Source organism: Lynx canadensis, chromosome D2 (genome assembly GCF_007474595.2).
Source record: "Lynx canadensis isolate LIC74 chromosome D2, mLynCan4.pri.v2, whole genome shotgun sequence".
NCBI classification, from domain to species: domain Eukaryota; kingdom Metazoa; phylum Chordata; class Mammalia; order Carnivora; family Felidae; genus Lynx; species Lynx canadensis.
This window is the reverse complement of record NC_044313.2, coordinates 34863408-34883022: the sequence shown is the minus strand read 5'-3', so window position 1 is coordinate 34883022 and position 19615 is coordinate 34863408. Positions and strand designations below refer to the sequence as shown.

General features: G+C 39.0%; 1 protein-coding gene across 2 annotated transcripts in view; it reads right to left on the bottom strand.

The window, feature by feature from the left end:
- IDE (insulin degrading enzyme) overlaps positions 1 to 19615 on the bottom strand; it is a 112531-nt gene that overhangs the window by 23355 nt on the left and 69561 nt on the right. For both annotated transcript variants that reach the window (XM_030335608.2, XM_030335609.1), the window contains exons 9-14: positions 19425 to 19516; positions 17338 to 17418; positions 15438 to 15541; positions 7259 to 7361; positions 4597 to 4719; positions 2210 to 2292 (exon numbers count right to left, since the gene is read on the bottom strand). In XM_030335608.2, the coding sequence (XP_030191468.1) occupies positions 2210 to 2292; positions 4597 to 4719; positions 7259 to 7361; positions 15438 to 15541; positions 17338 to 17418; positions 19425 to 19516 (586 nt within the window). The remainder of the gene's footprint in view (positions 1 to 2209; positions 2293 to 4596; positions 4720 to 7258; positions 7362 to 15437; positions 15542 to 17337; positions 17419 to 19424; positions 19517 to 19615) is intronic.

Sequence of the window (19615 nt, the reverse complement as noted above, 5' to 3'; positions counted from 1 at the left end):
CTCTGTCTCTCTCTCTCAAAAATAAATAAACACTAGAAAAAATTATTTTAAAAATCAAAGAGAAAACTCTGTAACTATATAAACTTTCTCCATCTGGGAAATCTAAATGGATGTCCTGTCACTGAACTTTTTTAAGTACTGTATTCTATATGATGACACACTTCCTTCTTTAGGCAAACAGCAGCTCAGAAACACACAGCACAACTCTGAAAAGCAAAATTATCAAATAAAAGGGACTCTAGAAAGGGCTTAGGCCCACAGGCACCTATATGGCAATCTTAGGTAGAAGTGAAAAGCCAGAAAAAGCCAAATCTGGGAGCTCAAAGCCATATGGCTCAAGCTCTGAATGTAATTCCAAGCCATATCCTAAAATGCTACGTGCACAGCAGCTGTGCTGGTGAGGTGTAAAAGAGAACATGATTCAACTGCAACGCTTAAATTCTGGTTCATTTGTTCATTTAAAAAATATGGTTTTGGGGGCACCTGGGTGGCTCAGTCAGTTAAGCGTCTGACTTCAGCTCAGGTTTGTGGGTTCGAGCCCTGTATCAAGCTCTGTGCTGACAGCTCAGAGCCTGGAGCCTGCTTCGAATTTTGTGTCTCCCTCTCTATCTGCCCCTACCCCTCTCACACTCCATCAAAAATAAACAAACATTTAAAAACATTTTTAATAAATATTATATTGTATTCAGGTGCTATAATGCTTAAATATGGATCAGAGTTTTTAAAACTGTAACTAAGTATGCATAACATAATCCAATTTCTGAAAAGATTAAAAAGTACACACACACAGAAAATGTCAAGAAACCTAGCAGTGTGACCTCTAGGAAGACCAGAACACAGAGAGAGGGTCTTTTGGGAAGCAGACATTTTTAATTCTAACAACAGTATGGGCCAGTTAGAGAATGCAAAAATATCAAATAGTTTCTCAAAATGTACCGTAAAGAAATTCATAATCACAGAAGTCAAATGGCACAGTGGCAACAAGCTGCTTGGGATGTTACAAACATCACTATGAGTATCAAAAAATAAACGAGCTTTACCAACAATAAGCCATAGCTGGACAGTTCATGTTCAGTATAAAAAATAAACAATCTCAGTGCAGTTCCAGACAAGTCTACAAATCTCCAGCTTCTTCAATGTTTACATCCCTGCAATCTCAGCAGTTCATGCTGGCAAAATACCAACTTTCTATTCAGAGATTCTCGCCCCCTTTTCCAAAACATTTAAAACGCATTGCGTTTTAATTTCATGTCAAGTCTTCCAAATAAAATTTAGTGAACATTATTACATGATGATAGGTTTCAAAAATGAACTATTGGGACTTTATCAAAATAAAAAGCCTCTGCACGGCGAAGGAAACAATCAGCAAAACTAAAAGGCAACCGATGGAATGGGAGAAGATATTGGTAAATGACGTATCAGATAAAGGGTTAGTATCTAAAATCTATAAAGAACTTAACAAACTCAACACCCAAAAAACAAATAATCCAGTGAAGAAATGGACATGATGATAGGTTTATTTCATAAACACACACCACTGAATTTTAAATAAAAAATTATGAAGTGTAAACTCACAAAGTAAAATTTGAACTGGGTGATACACTTTACAAATAAATAAAAGGAGACAGAGATGAACTCCAGATTTATACTGAGAAATCATTCCAACAGTAGTATTCATAAATGTTACTAAACATTTTTTTAATGTTTAGTAAAAACCATTCCTTTTTAATTAAATTGTTTTTAAGTAACAAAGCCAGGAATAGAGAAAGCAGTATCTAAGGGCTTCTGACGTTTAAAGGGCTGGAAAAGGCTCAAAGTCATTTAGGAACTACTACCTCTTCCTCTGGGGAAATTTCAGGAATACAAAACCAAAACTACAACAGAACACACCCAAATGTGAAATTTCTCAATGAAATTTCTGGGTGAGTCTACAGCCTCCCCAGGCTCCAAAGTCCTGAAAGTTAGGAAGGCCCTTCTAGTGGCTAGCATAAATCATGTCAGTTAAAGGGTGTGTTCATCAATGCAAAGGAAGAATTGACAACCTTGGCTTTCACGATATCCCTTACCAGCAGCAGCCTTCCCTGGCCCCAGCCACAGAACTCTAGTTTCTTTTACTTCTATACATGGGTCCGTTGACATGAAGAAAACTTTTAGGAATGCGACTGTTGATTTTTATAAGAAACTCTGTAGCTAGATTCATTTTACATACCTGAAAAATTCAAAGTTGAGACAAGCCTTTGGCAAGAAAAACTTATCATCTTGTTTGAACCAGAGTTTGCTCATAGCTGTATCCTGTGATGGAGAAACAATTTGGTTAGGGAAATACGGGCACATTCTGCAAAAAGCTCAATCAAATCATACTTCAAGAGGAGTAGGACAGAGGCACTGCTGAGAATTTTGTTCTGCAGAGGCTGCTGTCTTATGGCCTTGAAACAAACTCAGAGGGTCACCAGGTCGGAAGGTGAAAAGAGAAAACTGCTGATCCTGGTAGCAGAGAGAAATCACCCTTCTGTCTCCCCGGGTGCGGGGCTGGGGGGATGGGGACACAGTAGAGGAAGGGATAGGCTGGAGAAGCCAATTCCAACTGTCCTGTCCCTGTATTTTTGAACATTGGGAGGCAGACGCAGGGGTCCTTAGGGGGGTATAGCAGCCAGCCTCCAAGGTGAGCTACAGCAATCCTTGCCTGCTGGCATTTACATCTTATATAGTCCTCTCTCCCACAATGAACCAGGATTGGTCTACGTGACCAACAGACTATGACAGAAGTGATGGTAGGGTAGCTCTGAGATTAGATCCTAAAAGACATTGTAGTTTCCATCTTGATCACCCACTTTCTCTCTTGAATCACTCACTTTGGAGGAAGCCAGCTTCCAAGTCAAACAACTCTATGGAGAGGCCCATGTGAAGAACTAAGGCCTTCCAAGAACCACACAACTGAATTTAGAAGAAAATCCTTCAGCCCTAATTGAGCCATCAGATGACTGAAGCCTCACTCAACAGCTGGACTATAACCTAATGAGAGACCCTGAGCCAGAACCACCCAACTAAGCCACTTCCAGATTTCTGATCCTCAGAAATTGCATGCAGATAAAAATAAACATTAAGTTGCTAAAATTTGGAGGAATTTCTTATGATGCAGTAGTGGATAACTAACACAGTCAAGAATGAACAAATAACCCACTACCTTAACTCTCTACTTCACTCATACGGTATTAAAAACTCCTGAAACTCTGATGAGAGATGTAAAGGTTCTCCGTAGTTTACTCTGAGAAGACCTATTTAAAACAAAGCGCCTGGGTGGCTCAGCCGGTTAAGTGTCCAACTTCGGCTCAGGTCATGATCTCATAGTTCGTGAGTTCAAGCTCCACATCGGGCTCAAAGCCTGGAGCCTGCTTCAGATTCTGTGTCTCTGTCTCTTTCTGCCCCTCCCCCACTCACACTCTGTTTCTGTCTCTCAAAAAATAAATGTTAAAAAAAAAATTTTAAGAAAAAATAAAACAACAAATAATAGGAGAGGTAAAAAAGCTTTCTCTTTGAATAACCCAAACTATAACTCATTCAAACATCATTTTTAAAGAAAAATGGTTGTCTAGTTAATAATCTAGTTGCATGAGATAAATTAAATTTCAAGTTTCTAAACACTCTTGTCTCATTGAGTTCATCTAAATGTTAGGTCCTTTGAAGAAAATAAGAAGAAAGATGTGTGTCTACGGTGGTGAGTTTAGAAAGAGAATTTAGGAAAGAGGATGTGTATTAATAATTTGATCCATTTTTCCACACCATTTGCTCAAGGTGTGAAATAATGACACAAAAAGAACATTCTGAAAAAGGGGGAAAAAAAGCGCCCCATTTCTCAATCACCCTTTTCACTGGCTTATTAACTTCCTATATTCCTTGTTCTCATCAATTTCCTAGAGCCATTCTACCAAAATGAGAATTATTTTCAAGGGCAGGAAATCCAACAGCTACCCTTGGATATGCTCTACTCCAGGATTTAGAGATTTTCTTTATCTCTAACTTTCACGATGCAGTTCTCTAACTTCCACTTCCTACTGGGTCTTCAGTGACTATGGAAAGGAGGCTGATAACTTTCAGTAGATTTGTGGTTGTAGCCTAGATTTATCTTTTTTTTCCTGCAAAGAAAACAATACCCCTAGATTCTAAATTCTTTAGTAGTCTGTTTGCTTTAACATTTCTAGCCTTTTAATATTTCTTAACAGTTATTCTCTACAACTTTCCGTTAGCTCTTAGGATGTGAGCCCCCCAAAACAACCTAGTACCAAATGCAAGAAATCATCTCTCTATCCCTTCTGTGTAATAGGTGCATCTCCTAAATTTAAAAATCACTGATTCTAAGGGTGTTTGGGTGGCTTAGTCGATTAAGCATCCGACTCTTGGTTTCGGCTCAGATGATGATCTCACAGTTCATGAGTTTAAGCACTGGATTGGGCTCTGCAGTGACAGTGCAGAGCATGCTTGGGATTCTCTCTCTCTCTACCTCTCTCTGCCCCTCTCCTACACTCTCTTTCTACGACCCCTTCTCTCAAAATAAATAAGCATTAAAAAAAAAAAAAATCACCAGTTCTAACATGTTACCTTAATAAGAGAAGGGTATGGTGTTGCTTCTTTTTCTAATGATAAAATCTCAAAATTCGTAGGAATAAATTCATTCTTCGTTGGAAGTTTAAATTTTCCATTCAGGTCAGCATTTTGCCATTTCTGGATGAATAATGAAAAACACACACACACAAAAGCAATTAGAGTTGCACTGAAGAGTGTAAAATAGTCCCTTTGCTTAATGTCTAGGCAAATATTAAGGGGATACGTCACATAGCTTTCCTTTTCCATTTCCAAATCCACTGATGGCTTTTCGTGAAACTTGAGTTGGTCTCTCTTTTACTAGTCAAGATTTTACACTTACCTGTCTTTCCTCTTTACATATTTCCAAAATGACTAGCTGAGATTAAGGGGCAATCTGAGACTTCAGAACACTGAGAGACTACCTGGTCCATATGAAGATCACGTTTGCTCTAGCTCCCTAAAGAATGGAGAATAATCTGGAAAAGGATATATTCTTGCAATTGATAGATAATAGGTCATTTATAAAAGAATTAAACTTTCAGCTGCACTAAGTTACTTGCATGTATGGCTTGAAAACTAGATTAAAGGGTTTCTTTCAGAGCCTAAATGTTCATCAACTGATGAATGGATAAAGAAATTGTGGTTTATATACACAATGGAGTACTACGTGCAAATGAGAAAGAATGAAATATGGCCCTTTGTAGCAACGTGGATGGAACCGGAGAGTGTTATGCTAAGTGAAATAAGCCATACAGAGAAAGACAGATACCATATATTTTCACTCTTATGTGGATCCTGAGAAACTTAACAGAAAACCATGGGGAGGCGGGGGGGGGGCGGGGGGGGGGGGAAAAAAAAAGAAAAAAAAAAGAGGTTAGAGTGGGAGAGAGCCAAAGCATAAGAGACTCTTAAAAACTGAGGACTGAGGGTTGATGGCGGGTGGGAGGGAGGGGAGAGGAGGTGATGGGTATTAAAGAGGGCATCTTTTGGGATGAGCACTGGGTGTTGTATGGAAACTAATTTGACAATAAATTTCATATAATAAAAAAATGAATAAATAAATAAATAAATCTAATGAGCAAATATTAAATAAAAAAAAAAGGGGGTTTCTTTCACTTTAGTACTGCTTCCTAAGGCCTGCTCCACCACTCTCCCAACAATCATGTGAACTTCTAAGTGAACCAGTAATTCACGCACAAAGTTAAGGACAAAGTGGATACTTAAGTCTGGATTGTAGGACAGGGTTGATACAACATGTTGATTGTGCTCCATGGGCTAGTTCCAAAAGCTAAGTGGGACAGATCACAGGTCAATGATTGTTGGACTCTAATTTATAAGACTTCTTATTATGTTAAAAAAAAAAAAAAAAAAAGGGCCACCACTGCCAGTGATGCTGGGTTCAGCGATTTGGTCTTCAGATGATCCAGCACAGCCTTGCAGCTTCTGCAATTCTATTCTGTTTTGGTTTCTACATTTATGTTTTTTGGCACTGGAATGGTGGGAATGTTGGCCGTATTATGAGTAGCAAGTTTCCCGAATGGCTGAAGAGTAGGGGCTGGGAAACACATAGTAAATAATTTCGCTGCTAAACTCCCAGATAAATTTGGGTTGTTTTGGATTTTGTTGTTGTTGTTTTTCCTTCTGTTTTTAATTAAGTAAGCTCTACACCCAAGGTGGGGCTTGAACTCACAACTCTGGGATCAAGAGTTGCATGCTCTACCAACTGAGCCAGCCAGATGTCTCCCAGATAAATTTATTTTAAAAAATTCCCATTTGGGGCAGGTTTGTTATGAACAGAGCTTGCTGAATAGGGGTTCTCTTTTGCTTTACAATTAATTCATGGGAGATCAGCATTCCTCATTTTAGCTAGATGGATATTTTCATATACTAAGGGGCTCCAGTGATTTCCTTCTGTATTGTGAATAGGTCAGAGCGATGGTTTTCTTAAACTATCCTTTTTTTCTGTATTGTCATTATACAAGTACATTTAAGAAATGTCCATTATTCAAGTTTAACTAGAACCTAGTCAGAGCAAGGCTTTCTGGTGTTTTCCCACAAATAAAGGACAATATCAAAGCTACAATAACAATGAAAACTAAAAAGTACTAGACAAGTAGGTTAAGACTCAAAAACAAAAGCTTCACTACTTATGAATGGGGTAACATACTACCTAAACACAGCTGTTTTGAAACAAATTCTAATTCCCTTACATTGACAAAAAGAGCAATGACACAATGATGAGGCATACAATATGGCACCTCCTAAAGTGAAGACTGTGCGAATCCCAGAGACTATTCCCAGCTGTACACCCAGCACGACGGTGAGCCCTCTGGAGCCCTTGTATCTGTTTTTCATGCTACTTCCATCTCTTCTTGCCTGTTTTGGTGCCTTTGCTTCTCTGTGTACTTTGGACTTCAATGATCTTTGACTGCATGAGGCTGAGGGTCTGCTTTCAGCCCTGATGGTCTAACAGACACATGAGAAGGTGGCCATAGTGCCATTTCTTCACACAAAAACCTAAGCTCTAGCTCTCCATCTCCTTGTCCACACTGCTCAGGACAGCACAGACAGCTGTGGGCCGTCACTCTCCACACTGGCCCATGAGTTGATCTAGGGAGCTCATATTCTTGGGTGCCCCTCACAATGCCAAGTTTATTCACAGATGACTGAACCCTACCTTAATGACTTCGTCTGGTACAGCTTCTTGCTTGTACTGGGTTCCATACCACTCTTCCGTGCGATCAGTTTTTCCTTCAAAAGACTTGGAAACTATCGCAACCCTAAAGATAAATGGAAAAAACAAATAAAAAAACCTTATAAACTCATGTTGTATATATATGCATTTCTAGAGCCTGACTCCTGAAAATGTTTTTTTAATTTTTATCTTAGAGAGAGAGAGAGAGAGAGAAAGAGCGCGCCTAAGTGGGAGAGAGGGGCACAGGGAGAGAGAGAATCTTAAGCAGGCATCAAGCTCATTGTGGAACCTGACACAGGGCTTGATCCCACAACCCTGAGATCATGACCTGAGCCAAAATCAAGAGTCAGACACTCAACTGACTGAACCACCCAAGTGCCATGAAAATGTAAATAATATCCAAGAATATGGTGGGCCTCTAAGACCCAGTAAGTCCTATAATGTTTAGTCAAAACAAGGAATGAAGTATAGAGGTTTCTGGTCATAGTCTCTGTTATCCTTTGGTTAGAGCCCATCATTTTTATAAATTTTTTTTTTCAACGTTTATTTATTTTTGGGACAGAGAGAGACAGAGCATGAACAGGGGAGGGGCAGAGAGAGAGGGAGACACAGAATCGGAAACAGGCTCCAGGCCCTGAGCCATCAGCCCAGAGCCCGACGCGGGGCTCGAACTCCCGGACCGCGAGATCGCGACCTGGCTGAAGTCGGACGCTTAACCGACTGCGCCACCCAAGTGCCCCAGAGCCCATCATTTTTAATGTGAAAAACTGTGTGCAGGAGTCTTGTGGGTATGCTACCAACTAAAATTTTAAAAGAAGAGTAGCTAGGGAAAAATACTGAACAAACTCAGTTGGAAAATAGTCTTAAAAAAAGCAAAACAAAGTATTCCTTCCCAGGAACAGCTGAGGCCCAGTGTTAACAAAAATGGCAAAAAAAACCCAAAACAAAACAAAACAAAAAAAAACAAAAAAAAACCCCACCAAACCAAACCAAACCCAAAAACCCACAAAAACAAACAAAAAAAAAACCCAAAAACCCTTGTTGGCTCATCCAGATATCCAAAAAACCAAAAACACACTCATATTATTATTTGCTAAGTTTGTGCTCTATGTTTTTTCCCTACCACATACTACCATCATATGCATTTAATACATATACATTGCCCTTCCTATTGCTAGAGGTGAAGGAAACGAGACCAAGAAACACCTCTCTATCGTCTGGTTTGTTAAAAGCTTTCATTGATGGGAAAATAGAAACAGCCCAGAAGTCAGAAGGGAAAAAAAAAAAGTTCAGGGAAAAAAGGTAGAGCTAAGTCAGTCCTGTTACTGGTCCCACTTCTCCTTTACGTCCCAATTTCAATAACAAGGTCTAGGTATGCTCCTACTTGTTCTCACCCATCCTCTCAGAGGTCTGGTTCCAGCCTCTGAATGTCTGCCTCACAGCTGAAAGCCCAGTACTTGCAATGAAAACTCCTCTCTACTGAATACCCAACCATCTTCCAAATCTTTGTGTTCCTGTCCCTCATCACACCTTCCCAACTTCAATGCCTGTCTGAATTACTGTCAACTTCTTATTTATTCTAGATGAAATACTCTACCTGGCTAGCTAGACTTGGTCTTTATCACCTGCTTTAGGGTAGATATAAGCAATCCGACTAACCTGTTAGCATGACTGACTAATCTACCAGCTGAAGGTATTCAAGCTGCCATTGACCACTGCCAGTTCTAGAAAACATGCTAAATAAGAATATATTCCACAGAAACAAGTGAGAAATCATAGGGTTTAATGGATGAAAGAGTTCTGTTATCATGTCCAGAAGAAATGATCCATGTTTGGCAGTTTGAGAATTCCTCTTGCAGGGTATATGTAGAGTGTATATAGAACTCACAAGGCCACAATTAGCGACTACGTGGATGGAACTAGAAGGTATCTGAGTGAAATTAGAAGAAATTAGAAACTAGAAGGTATCTAAGCAAAATTAGCCTGTAAGAGAAAAACAAATACCATATGACTTCACTCATATGAGGAATTTAAGATACAAAACAGATGAACCTAAGGGAAGGGAAGCAAAAATAATATAAAAACAGGGAGGGGGACAAAACATAAGAGACTCTTAAATACAGAGAACAAACAGGGTTGCTGGAGGGGTTATGGGTGGGGGGATGGTCTAAATGGGTAAGGGGCATTAAGGAGGACAACTGTTGGGGTGTCATACATAGGGGATGAATCACTGGAATCTACTCCTGAAATCATTATAGCACTATATGCTACCTAATTTGGATGTAAATTTAAAAATAAATTTAAAAAAAGGAAAAAAATGCAGGCAGAAACCATTAAAAGAAGAAGAAGAAGAAGAAGAGGAGGAGGAGGAGGAAAAGGAAGAAGAAGAAGAAGAACAACAACAACAACAACTCCTCCTCCTCCTCATAGGGCCACATGAAGGGTATGTAATGTTTCTTAAGGACATTCATTCAATACATGACAGGGTCTGCTAAGACTCAGTCCTAGAAAATGCTTCCACTCTTGCTCACTTCCTAGAGAATGAATGGACTGATTCTAAAGGAGACTTCTGAAAATTGTGTTAGGAAGTTAAATAACCTGGTAGCAAGGTGGTGTTACCATCTTCTCTTCCATGAGATGCTTGATTCTGGAAAAGCTTGTTACATAGATGGCTTTGGTTTCCCTGAATGGCAGCCCATGCATCAGAATAATGAAGTAACTGATTATAACTTGTGAACACTGAAGCATTCATTTGGTAGTGGACATGCCCCCTGAAACAGGAAAACTGTAAACTCTGTTCTGAGAGAGAAAGTGAAAAGGTTCAGGTAAAGCTGCCATATGCTTTGGAGGATGACTATGTGACATAGAGAGCAGCAGAGGCTGGACACTGCTTAGCAACAGGCAAGTTAAAAGGGGGAGAAGAAGGGAGATTGGTCAGCTGCAATCCTAAGGGACTGAGACAGCTGCATACCCAGGTAAAGCATATGGGTAACATTTGAAATGTTACAAGGAAGCAAATATGAAATAGATAAACACAGTTCCCCAAACAAGGCAAACTTCAAATACTGGCCTGATAGAGATACCTTTGCAAAACAAGAATTGGTGTGCCACTGAGGAATTTAAAACTGAAATATACAGTGAAAGGCTATGTATCTAAAAATAAATTATAAGAGGTAGGCAAGGGGAATGATAGCAGAGACAGAGTACATACACATCAAATCTACTTAGAAATGCAGAGTGTTGAAGCACAAGAACACTTGAGTTATGGGAAAAAGAGAGAAGTTACAATAATCTAAGAATGCCACGGACAGCTGCAATATATTTAACTGCAGACAATTCAGAAAAACTAGCACAGATACTATAGCATCCTTAGACTATCTGCTGGAAATCTAATTATACTAAAAAATAGTCTTGAGTTTTTTAAGTGTGTGTCTGTGGTGGTGGGAGCAATGCTATTCTTTAACTCTATCCACCGAGAGCTGGTTGCTGATACGGTACTGACATGGTCCTTAGAAATAGGAGAGAAATGAACTTTTCTTTTCACACTGAAAATTATAACAGTTGGAAGGAAAGAGTGGCCTAGCATGAATGCTCACCACTGACTTCAAGTCAGCCATTTAGAAATGTTGAGAGGAAATGAATAGCTATTGAAACTGGACAGTACCCATTCAGAAACAGTAAGTATCCTGACCATAGACATTAAAAGGCAATATGGTTCCCAGGGTATGAATTCTCATGATACTTTTGCAAATAATCCCTGAGAGAGAAGTGGAATGACATCCAAGAACGAGGAGAAGCTTCACAGGCAGTTGTGATGACTTCAAACAGAATTAGTAGAGAGGGCACAGATCTGGCCATCAGAAACTTGGAATCTGGCTGATACTCTGACTCACTTTCTTTGAGATCTTGCCAAAATCACAGTTAAGATCTAAATTAGGCAAGTCTCTGGGCTTCAGTTCCATTACCTTTTAGATAAGGATTCTAAATAGATGAACTCTATCCTTCCACCAGAATTCTACAATATCGTGATATCAAATCATATTTTCAAAAAATACACCCCAAAGAAGAAAGACAGTACCAAAAAAAATCCATTGATGAAACTCAAAGTCAAACTTAAAGAATAGTGTCAGGAAGTAAATAAAAATAAAACTTAAAAAAAAGGTGGGGGGGGGGGCGCCCTGGGTGGCTCAGTTAGTTAAGTGTCTGACCCTTGATTTCAGCTCAGGTCATGATTTCACAGTTCATGAGTTCAAGCCCGGCATCAAGCTCTGTGCTGACAGATTCTGTCTGGCTCTGCTTGGGATTCTGTCTCCTCTCTCTGCCCCTCCCCAATCTGCTCTTGGTATCTTTCTCAAAAATATTTATCTTTCTCAAAAACAAATAAAAATAAAACTTAAAAAAAAACCCAAAAGAATAGCGACAGGAAGGCCAAAGTGCTGAAGAAATTGAGGTTCATGAAAAATGCTAAAAGACACTTTTTAAAAAGGTTTCTTAAGAAAGAAGGAATCAAAGAAAGTTTAGGCTAAATGCTTAGAGAATTCAACCTTTATTGAGCCCTGACAGCCTGAATCCGAGAAAAACAGGTTTTTTAAAAAAATGTTTATTTATTTTTTAGACAGAGAGAGAGAGAGAGAGAGAGAGACAGAGACAGAGACAGAGTCCACGCGTGTGTGCTACCAGGAGAGGGGCAAAGAGACACAGAGTACGAAGCAGGCTCCAGGCTGAGCTGTTAGCACGGAGCCTGACACAGGGCTGGAACTCATGAACCCCGAGACTATGACCTGAGCTGAAGTTGGATGCTTACCCGACTGAGCCACCCAGGCACTCCAAGAAAAACACAGTTTTTACCTGGGAAGAACTCATAAAGCAAAATGACCTAAAGCAAAATGCGATACACTGGTCTCAGGATAGCAGATGACAAGACTACTGAATTAGAATTTGAATACTGATTTAGAATTTATGGGTCTTTAAACTGCAAAGGTGGACCAATCCCTTGGCTGAAACCCAGGCCAGGGTTAGTGAGTGAATCAGCCAAAGTGGCTCAAATGAATTCACATCTCCAATGCAGATCATACTCTCTGATGCTTAGGCAACTAATAAATCCCAGTAGGATCAATGCCCAACACCCTTTAGAAATACTGGAGGACAGGAGAAAAGGCAGAAAAGATGGAGATGGATAAATGCTCTGACTTTCAGAAAGGGAAAGGAGTGGAGCCTAAAAAAAGCCTAGGCCAGTGGTTTAGATTCTAGTCACCTGTCAGTCTACCAAACATTAGACAAGAAGACAGTTATCACTAGGACCTGCATACATTCAGAAAGAACAACTCCTCCCAAAGACTTATTTATGACTTAAGCAAGGCATGTGGCAAAGACTATAGCTTTATTTGTAGGTTTGATACGGCAAAGTGGAAATCCCATCTCACACTACCACATAGATGAACCTTAGGCATTATGCTAAGTGAAATAAAGATATGTTGTATGATTCCACTTATTCTAGGTATGTTAGCAGTCAAATTCATTGAAACAGAAAGTGGAACGGGGGTTACCAGGCGATGGTAGGAGGGAGAAAAGAGGAGTTGTTTAATGGGTACAGTTTCAGTTTTACAAGGTAAAAAAGTTCTGGAAATCTCTTTTACCACACTATGAATATACTACGGAATTGGACACTTAAAAATGGTTAAGACTATAAATTTTATGTTATGTGTTTACCATATAAATAGATGTCCACTGAACATATATGTGTGGTTCTATTTCTGGACTCTGTTTTATTCTAATGATTTCTCTTGGATCCTTAGGCCAATGCACAATGTCTTAACTAATGTAGCTTTAGTTAGTCTTCAAATCTGGTAGTTCAAGTCCTCCAACTTTTGTTTTTATGTTCAAGAGTATTATAGCTAATCTAGGTCCTTTGTATACCCATATGTATTTTGAAATCAGCTTACCAATTTCTAAAAGAAAAAAAGGCTATTAGGACTTTAATTGTGATTACATGCAGTCTGTGTTATTTTATTTTTTTAAATGTTTATGAGAGAGAGAGAGAGAGAGAGGCAGACAGCAAGGGTGACACAGAATCTGAAGCAGGATGCAGGCTCCGAGCTGTCAGAACAGAGCATGACTCAGGGCTCACACTCGTGAACCTCGAGATCGTAACCTGAGCCAAAGTCGGAAGCGTAACCAACTGAGCCACCCAGGTGCCCCAGACAGGAAAAAATTTAATAGCAAGTCTCCTAATCTACAAACAAGGTCTTTAATTTCTTTTGGCACTGTTTTGTAGTTTTATATATGGATGTGTTGCTTATCTTTAAATTCACTCCTAATTATTTTATATTTTTGTTGTTATTGTAAATATTTTTTATTTTGAAATAATTACAAATCCATAGAAAAATGCAAAAATAGTATAGGGAGATCCCATGTACTCTTCACCCAGATCTTCAGTGGTTATATCTTAATTATAGTACAATATCCAAATAAGGAAGTTGATATTGATAGAATGTGTGTGTATTGTTAGTTCTATATCATTTTATCACATTTATCAAACTGTGTAACTACCAGTAATATTTTTAATTTTCTCATCGTTTGCTATTAGCACATGTCAGAAAAGTGCAAACCACAGTAACTAGGAAAGACTGATGGAATAGTTCTGTCAGAAGGATTTTTCTTCTTCAAAAAGTTCTACCAGATTGTTGATTTTATTAATAAAATGACTGTTGCAAAAAACATAATCTCCAGATCTTCAGGAGAATTTTAGAAATATGTGCTTGACACCAGGGAAAAATTAAAAACGCAAAATTTGTGTCAGTTAAGTATATTCTTTGTATTATTTGACTTTGGAAAACACGGGTGAAATTCAATTTTGAGGCAGAAATATCATGGGATAGTTCATAAGCTCTTTAGGGCTGAACCTCCTCTAGAAAGAATATCTTTGTTACTGTAAAAGCTCCTCCAATTTTTGACCTCCTGGTTAATCACTGGTCAGTGAGAGGATTCTGAGATTGTAATGCTTCCCTCCACTTAAAAAAGAGGGTGTCCTAGCCTGGGTGGCTCAGTTGGTTCAATGGCTGACTTCAGCTCAGGTCATGATCTCATGGTTTGTGAGTTCGAGCCCCGTGTTGGACTCTGTGCTGACAGCCTGGACCCTTGAGCCTGCTTCGGATTCTGTGTCTCCCTCTCTCTCTGCCCCTCCCCCATTCATGCTCTGTCTCTCTCTCTCTCTCTCTCTCAAATATAAACATTAAAAATTTAAAAAAAAAAAAAAAAGGAGGGTGTACTCATTTGTTTATGAAGCCAGACATCTAAGCTGATACTCTGGGCATCTGAGTTAGGATGAAACCAGGTTAAGATGATCTATTATTATATTTCATTCACGATAACGACATTATGACTACATTTTTTTTTTTTTTAAAGGTCTTCATGTTGGGGCGCCTGGGCGGCTCAGTCGGTTGAACATCTGACTTTGGCTCAGGTCGTGATCTCGCGGTTCGTGGCTTTGAGCCCCGTGTCAGGTTCTGTGCTGGCAGCTTGGAGTCTGGAGCCTGCTTCAGATTCTGTGTCTCCTTCTCTCTCTGCCCCTCCCTGACTTGCATTCTGTCTCTCTCTGTCTCTCTCTCTCAAACATGAATAAACATTAAAAAAAAAAACAAAAAACCAAAAACTAAAGGTCTTCATATTTTAGAGATACCGCCTCAAAACCATCTAGAGTGGAGAGAGGATGAGTGAAGGGGGTGAGTAAAGATAACAAAGGTTGGTCATGTAGTGACTCGCTCAAGTTTAGTATTGCTTCAATGTACTATTCTTTTTTTTTTTTTTAAACATTTACTCATTTTTGAGAGACAGAAAGAGAGAGACAGTGTGTGAGCAGGGGAGGAAGAGGGAGAGAGGGAGGGAGGGAAACACAGAATCCAAAGCAGGCTCCAGGCTCTGAGCTGTCAGCACAGAGCTCAAAGCAAGACTTGAAATCATGAACCATTAGATTATGACCTGAGCCGAAGTCGGATGCCCAAATGACTGAGCCACTCAAGCGCCCCTTCATTATACTATTCTTTCTACTCTAATCATGCTTCATAAAAAGTCTAAAATCATTTTATTCACATTTCCAAATTTTCAGGTTCTAATCATTATTGAAAACTTAGTATGCAACAGTAAAATATGTACAGTGACTCACCGGACATTTTCTGGTCTGAGTTTATCAAGAACCATCTCTATTAAGTCAGGTCTAAATTCTTCCAGTAAATATTCAGCTGTAAGCACTTCTTCTAGGGGATAATACTTATTAAAAGGAAAACAAACAGATAAGTTAAATGTGCAAGGCAACTATAGAGTCTAATTTATTAAAGCAAACAAATCTCTAACACATTAAATCCACTATTTTATACCCCTCACATCCTCCTTTAATTAAATTTTACTCCACTAGAAACATTTTTCTCTTACCACACCTGAAGCAGTTTCCTGTTGTAGGAGGATTTTGTAGTTAATCCCCAAATAGATTTACATTATAGAGAGCAAAATCACATTTTTTTTTCAGGGAGAAATGTAGTATTTCTGGCTAAAAACTGAATACTTGTTAATGAAGAAAATTTGACAGTGAAATGCTGACATCTATAGGATTCTTAATATAAAGTACATTTCTATGAACAGAATTTCCTCTCAAATTTCTATGAATGAAATCAGAAAAACATTTATAAAGTTTTTGTGGGGGGGAAATGGCTTATACTTTCGGCTAGTGAAGAAAAATAATGTAGAAGATGCTTTTTTTAGTAAGAGCAACTTCCAATATACTGAGACAGCCTGTTTCATTCATTCAACAAGTATTTAACAAACATCTACTCTGTGCCAGGTAAGACAGATGATGTCCCTGTTCCCTAAGGAGTTTATATTCTTTTTTTTTTTTTGCATACAATAATAAGTTCAATAATAACAATAATAATTCACTTGGGGATTAAGACTCAAGTTTGAACTAAAATACAAAACAACAATTAACATGTAAGTCAGGAGAGGGAGTGATCAGAGTTTTAAAGTTTTGTTTTTTAATTCCAGTATGGTTAACATACAGTGTTCTATTAGTTTCAGGTGGACAATGTAATGATTCAACAATTCTGTATATTTCTCAGTGCTCATCAAGATAAGTGCACTCTTAATCTCCTTCACCTATTTTAGCCAAGGAGCTTATATTCTGATTGGGAGGGAGAAAGACAATAAATGAATACTATCATTATAGTGATAGGGAGTATGAATAAGAAAGGGGCAGAGCCATGACTGGGAGGTCAGGGAAGGTCTCTGTGAGGAAGAGACACCTACCCAAATGATAAGAACCTAGCCATGCAAAGACAAGAGACAAGAGTGTTCCAGGTAGAGAAAATGGCAAATACACAAGACCCCAAAAGGGAATAATAAACTGAATGCTTGAAGATTAGGCAGGAAGGCAGGCAGCCAGTACAGCCAGAGAGGATTGTGAATGGGGAAAGGTGAGTTGGGGAGTGATACAGAATATGGTCGGAGAGACAGGCTGGGGCCAAATCACCTTGTAGGCCAAGGTGACATTTTAGATTTTATTCCAATTCTGATGGGAAACTACTGAAGGCCTTGACACAGAGAGGTGAAACAATCTGATTTTGGTTTTCAAAAGATTATTGGGACTGGAAAAATAAACTGTAGGGGGGGACAAGCGGGAAAACAGAGATAGAGATCCCAGGTAAGAGACCATGATACAGTCAAGGCCAAGACATGACGGTAGCTCAGACTAGGTGGTAACAATGGAAATGGAGAAAAGCAGATGATCTATACAACTTTCACATAATTAGCAACTGACACATTGTAGAACTGAAAAATATTTAAATCCAATAAGCAGAATGCCTATGTAATGAAAAATACTATAGATAATTTTTAGGATGATGAAAATCATGATTTTAAGCATGTTTTGACATCAAAGTTTGCCTGGTTGCTACAAAGTCTAAAGTTTTATCCTGCAGCTTCAATTTTTATCATTCATGTAGTACTGAAGATAATATATGCAGGATCACAAAAATACTCTACATACCAATGTATATGTAAAATAACAAACTTACATGCAATATTCCTGCAATCTTAGAGGTATAGCCCCGTGGCCTCTCTTTATCTTTAAACCGGAATGCAACAGCATTCAAGTCCTAAAAAGAAAAATTAACCCAATTACACATAAGTCACCCATCATTTAGAAATACTTTCTTAAAAAAAAAATTCTTTAGTGTTTAGTTTGCACTATAGACTTTCTACTCCATATTTAACTTTATCATAGTTTCTGAAAAACTAGCTATGCTTGATTTAGAAATGTATAGAATATGAATGAAAATAAGCAATATAGAGGTGTCTGGGTGGCTCAACAGTTGAGCGTCCAACCGCAGCTCAGGTCATGCTCTCACAGTTTGTGGGTTCAAGCTCTGCATTGGGCTCACTGCTGTCAGCACAAAGACTGCTTAGGATCCTGTCCTACCTCCCGCTCTGCCCTCCCCCACTGGTGTGCACACATGCACTCTTTCTCTCAAAAATAAACCAACATTAGAAAAAGGAGAGGGGGCACCTGGGTGGCTCAGTTGGTTAAGTGTCCGACTTGTGATTCCATCTCAGGTTACGATCTCATGGTTTGTGGGTTCAAGCCCCACATCAGGCTTTAGGCTGACAGCACTTGGAGCCTGCTTGGAATTCTCTCTCCTCTCTCTCTGCCCCTCCTCCCGCTTGCACATGCGCTTTCTTTCAAAATAAACTTAAAAAATTGTTTTTTAAATAAATAAAAAATAAAAAAGTAATTTAAAAATAACCAATACAGACTATGATTTCTTTAACCTAAATTGTTAAACTATTAGAGAATTAGGAAAACTGTGGAAGAACCTTGCAAGATCAACAGTTGCACAGATGATGATTTTGTTGATCCATTCAGAGAAATGCATCCAGGTTAGAAGTTACTGTCCAAGCAGCAAGTATTCCTTTAAACTTTTATCTAAGTAAAAAGGATTTCTCTTATCCTAAAATACATTTCAGAATCTCAATAGGTCTTAAATGTAAAGTACATATTTTTAAAAATAAATAAAAGACAGCGAGGCCTTTCCATACATACAACAATAAAATCACTTTTTTATTTATTTATTTATTTAAAAAAATTTTTTTTTTCAATGTTTATTTATTTTTGGGACAGAGAGAGACAGAGCATGAACGGGGGAGGGGCAGAGAGAGAGGGAGACACAGAATCGGAAACAGGCTCCAGGCTCTGAGCCATCAGCCCAGAGCCTGACGCGGGGCTCGAACTCACGGACCGTGAGATCGTGACCTGGCTGAAGTCGGACGCTTAACCGACTGCGCCACCCAGGCGCCCCAATAAAATCACTTTTAAGAACACAATTACACAGGGGCACCTGGGTGGCCCACTTCGTATCGTGTGTCCCCCTCTCTCTGCCCCTCCCCTGCTTGTGCGCTCTCAAAAATAAACAACAACAAAAAAAGAACATAATCATACATAAAACAATTCACTATTTCCTTTTTAAGTTTATATATTTTGAGAGAGAGAGAGAAGGGGGATGGAAGGGAGAGAGAGGGAGAGAGAGGGAGGGAGAGAGAGACAGGAAGGGAGAAGGGGAAGGGGGAGGGAAGACGAAGAGAATCCCAAGCTGACTCCATGCTCAGCAGGGAGCCCAATGTGGGGCTTGATCTGGTAACCCTGGGATCATGACCTGAGCTGAAATTGAGAGTTGGACGCTCAAATGACTGAGCCAACCATCCAGGCGCCCACAATTCACTATTTTTTTGAAAGTATGCTAGAGATTTTTGTCACCAGATCTGAAAACGACAGAGGCTCATGAAGCTTCAGGCAAACAGTAATGTAAGCCCTTACAGATACAAGCTCAAGAAACAGCTGGCTTTCTTCTGAGGGATAGAAAGGCAGTTTCTTTTCTCCTGCAAAGAAAGGTTATGTGATGCCTTAGCCCTTAATTGTGCCCCAGGTAGCCAATCAGTGTAGTATAAGCATTAACTAAAGCTACTATGCACTGCCAGATTTTTTAGAGTTTAAATAACAACAAAACCCCCAAAAACTTTACAAGTTTCACTAGGCTTTAAACTTAATTCACATATCTATGTTTTCTGAAATTTTTCCTTAAGAAAAATTTTGGTGAAACAAAATTACCTTGCACTCTTGGAAAACCCATTCTTGAGGTCCTTCTGCACGTAACTTCTGAATGTATTGAAACATGTGCAAAATTATATCTTCAACATGTACTGAAAAAAAGGGGCACACTTAAAAATCATTCAGTCCTTGAATGCTTCAAAGTACTGAGCTCACTCCTAAGGTACAGTCAGGTAAGTAGAAATGGAATC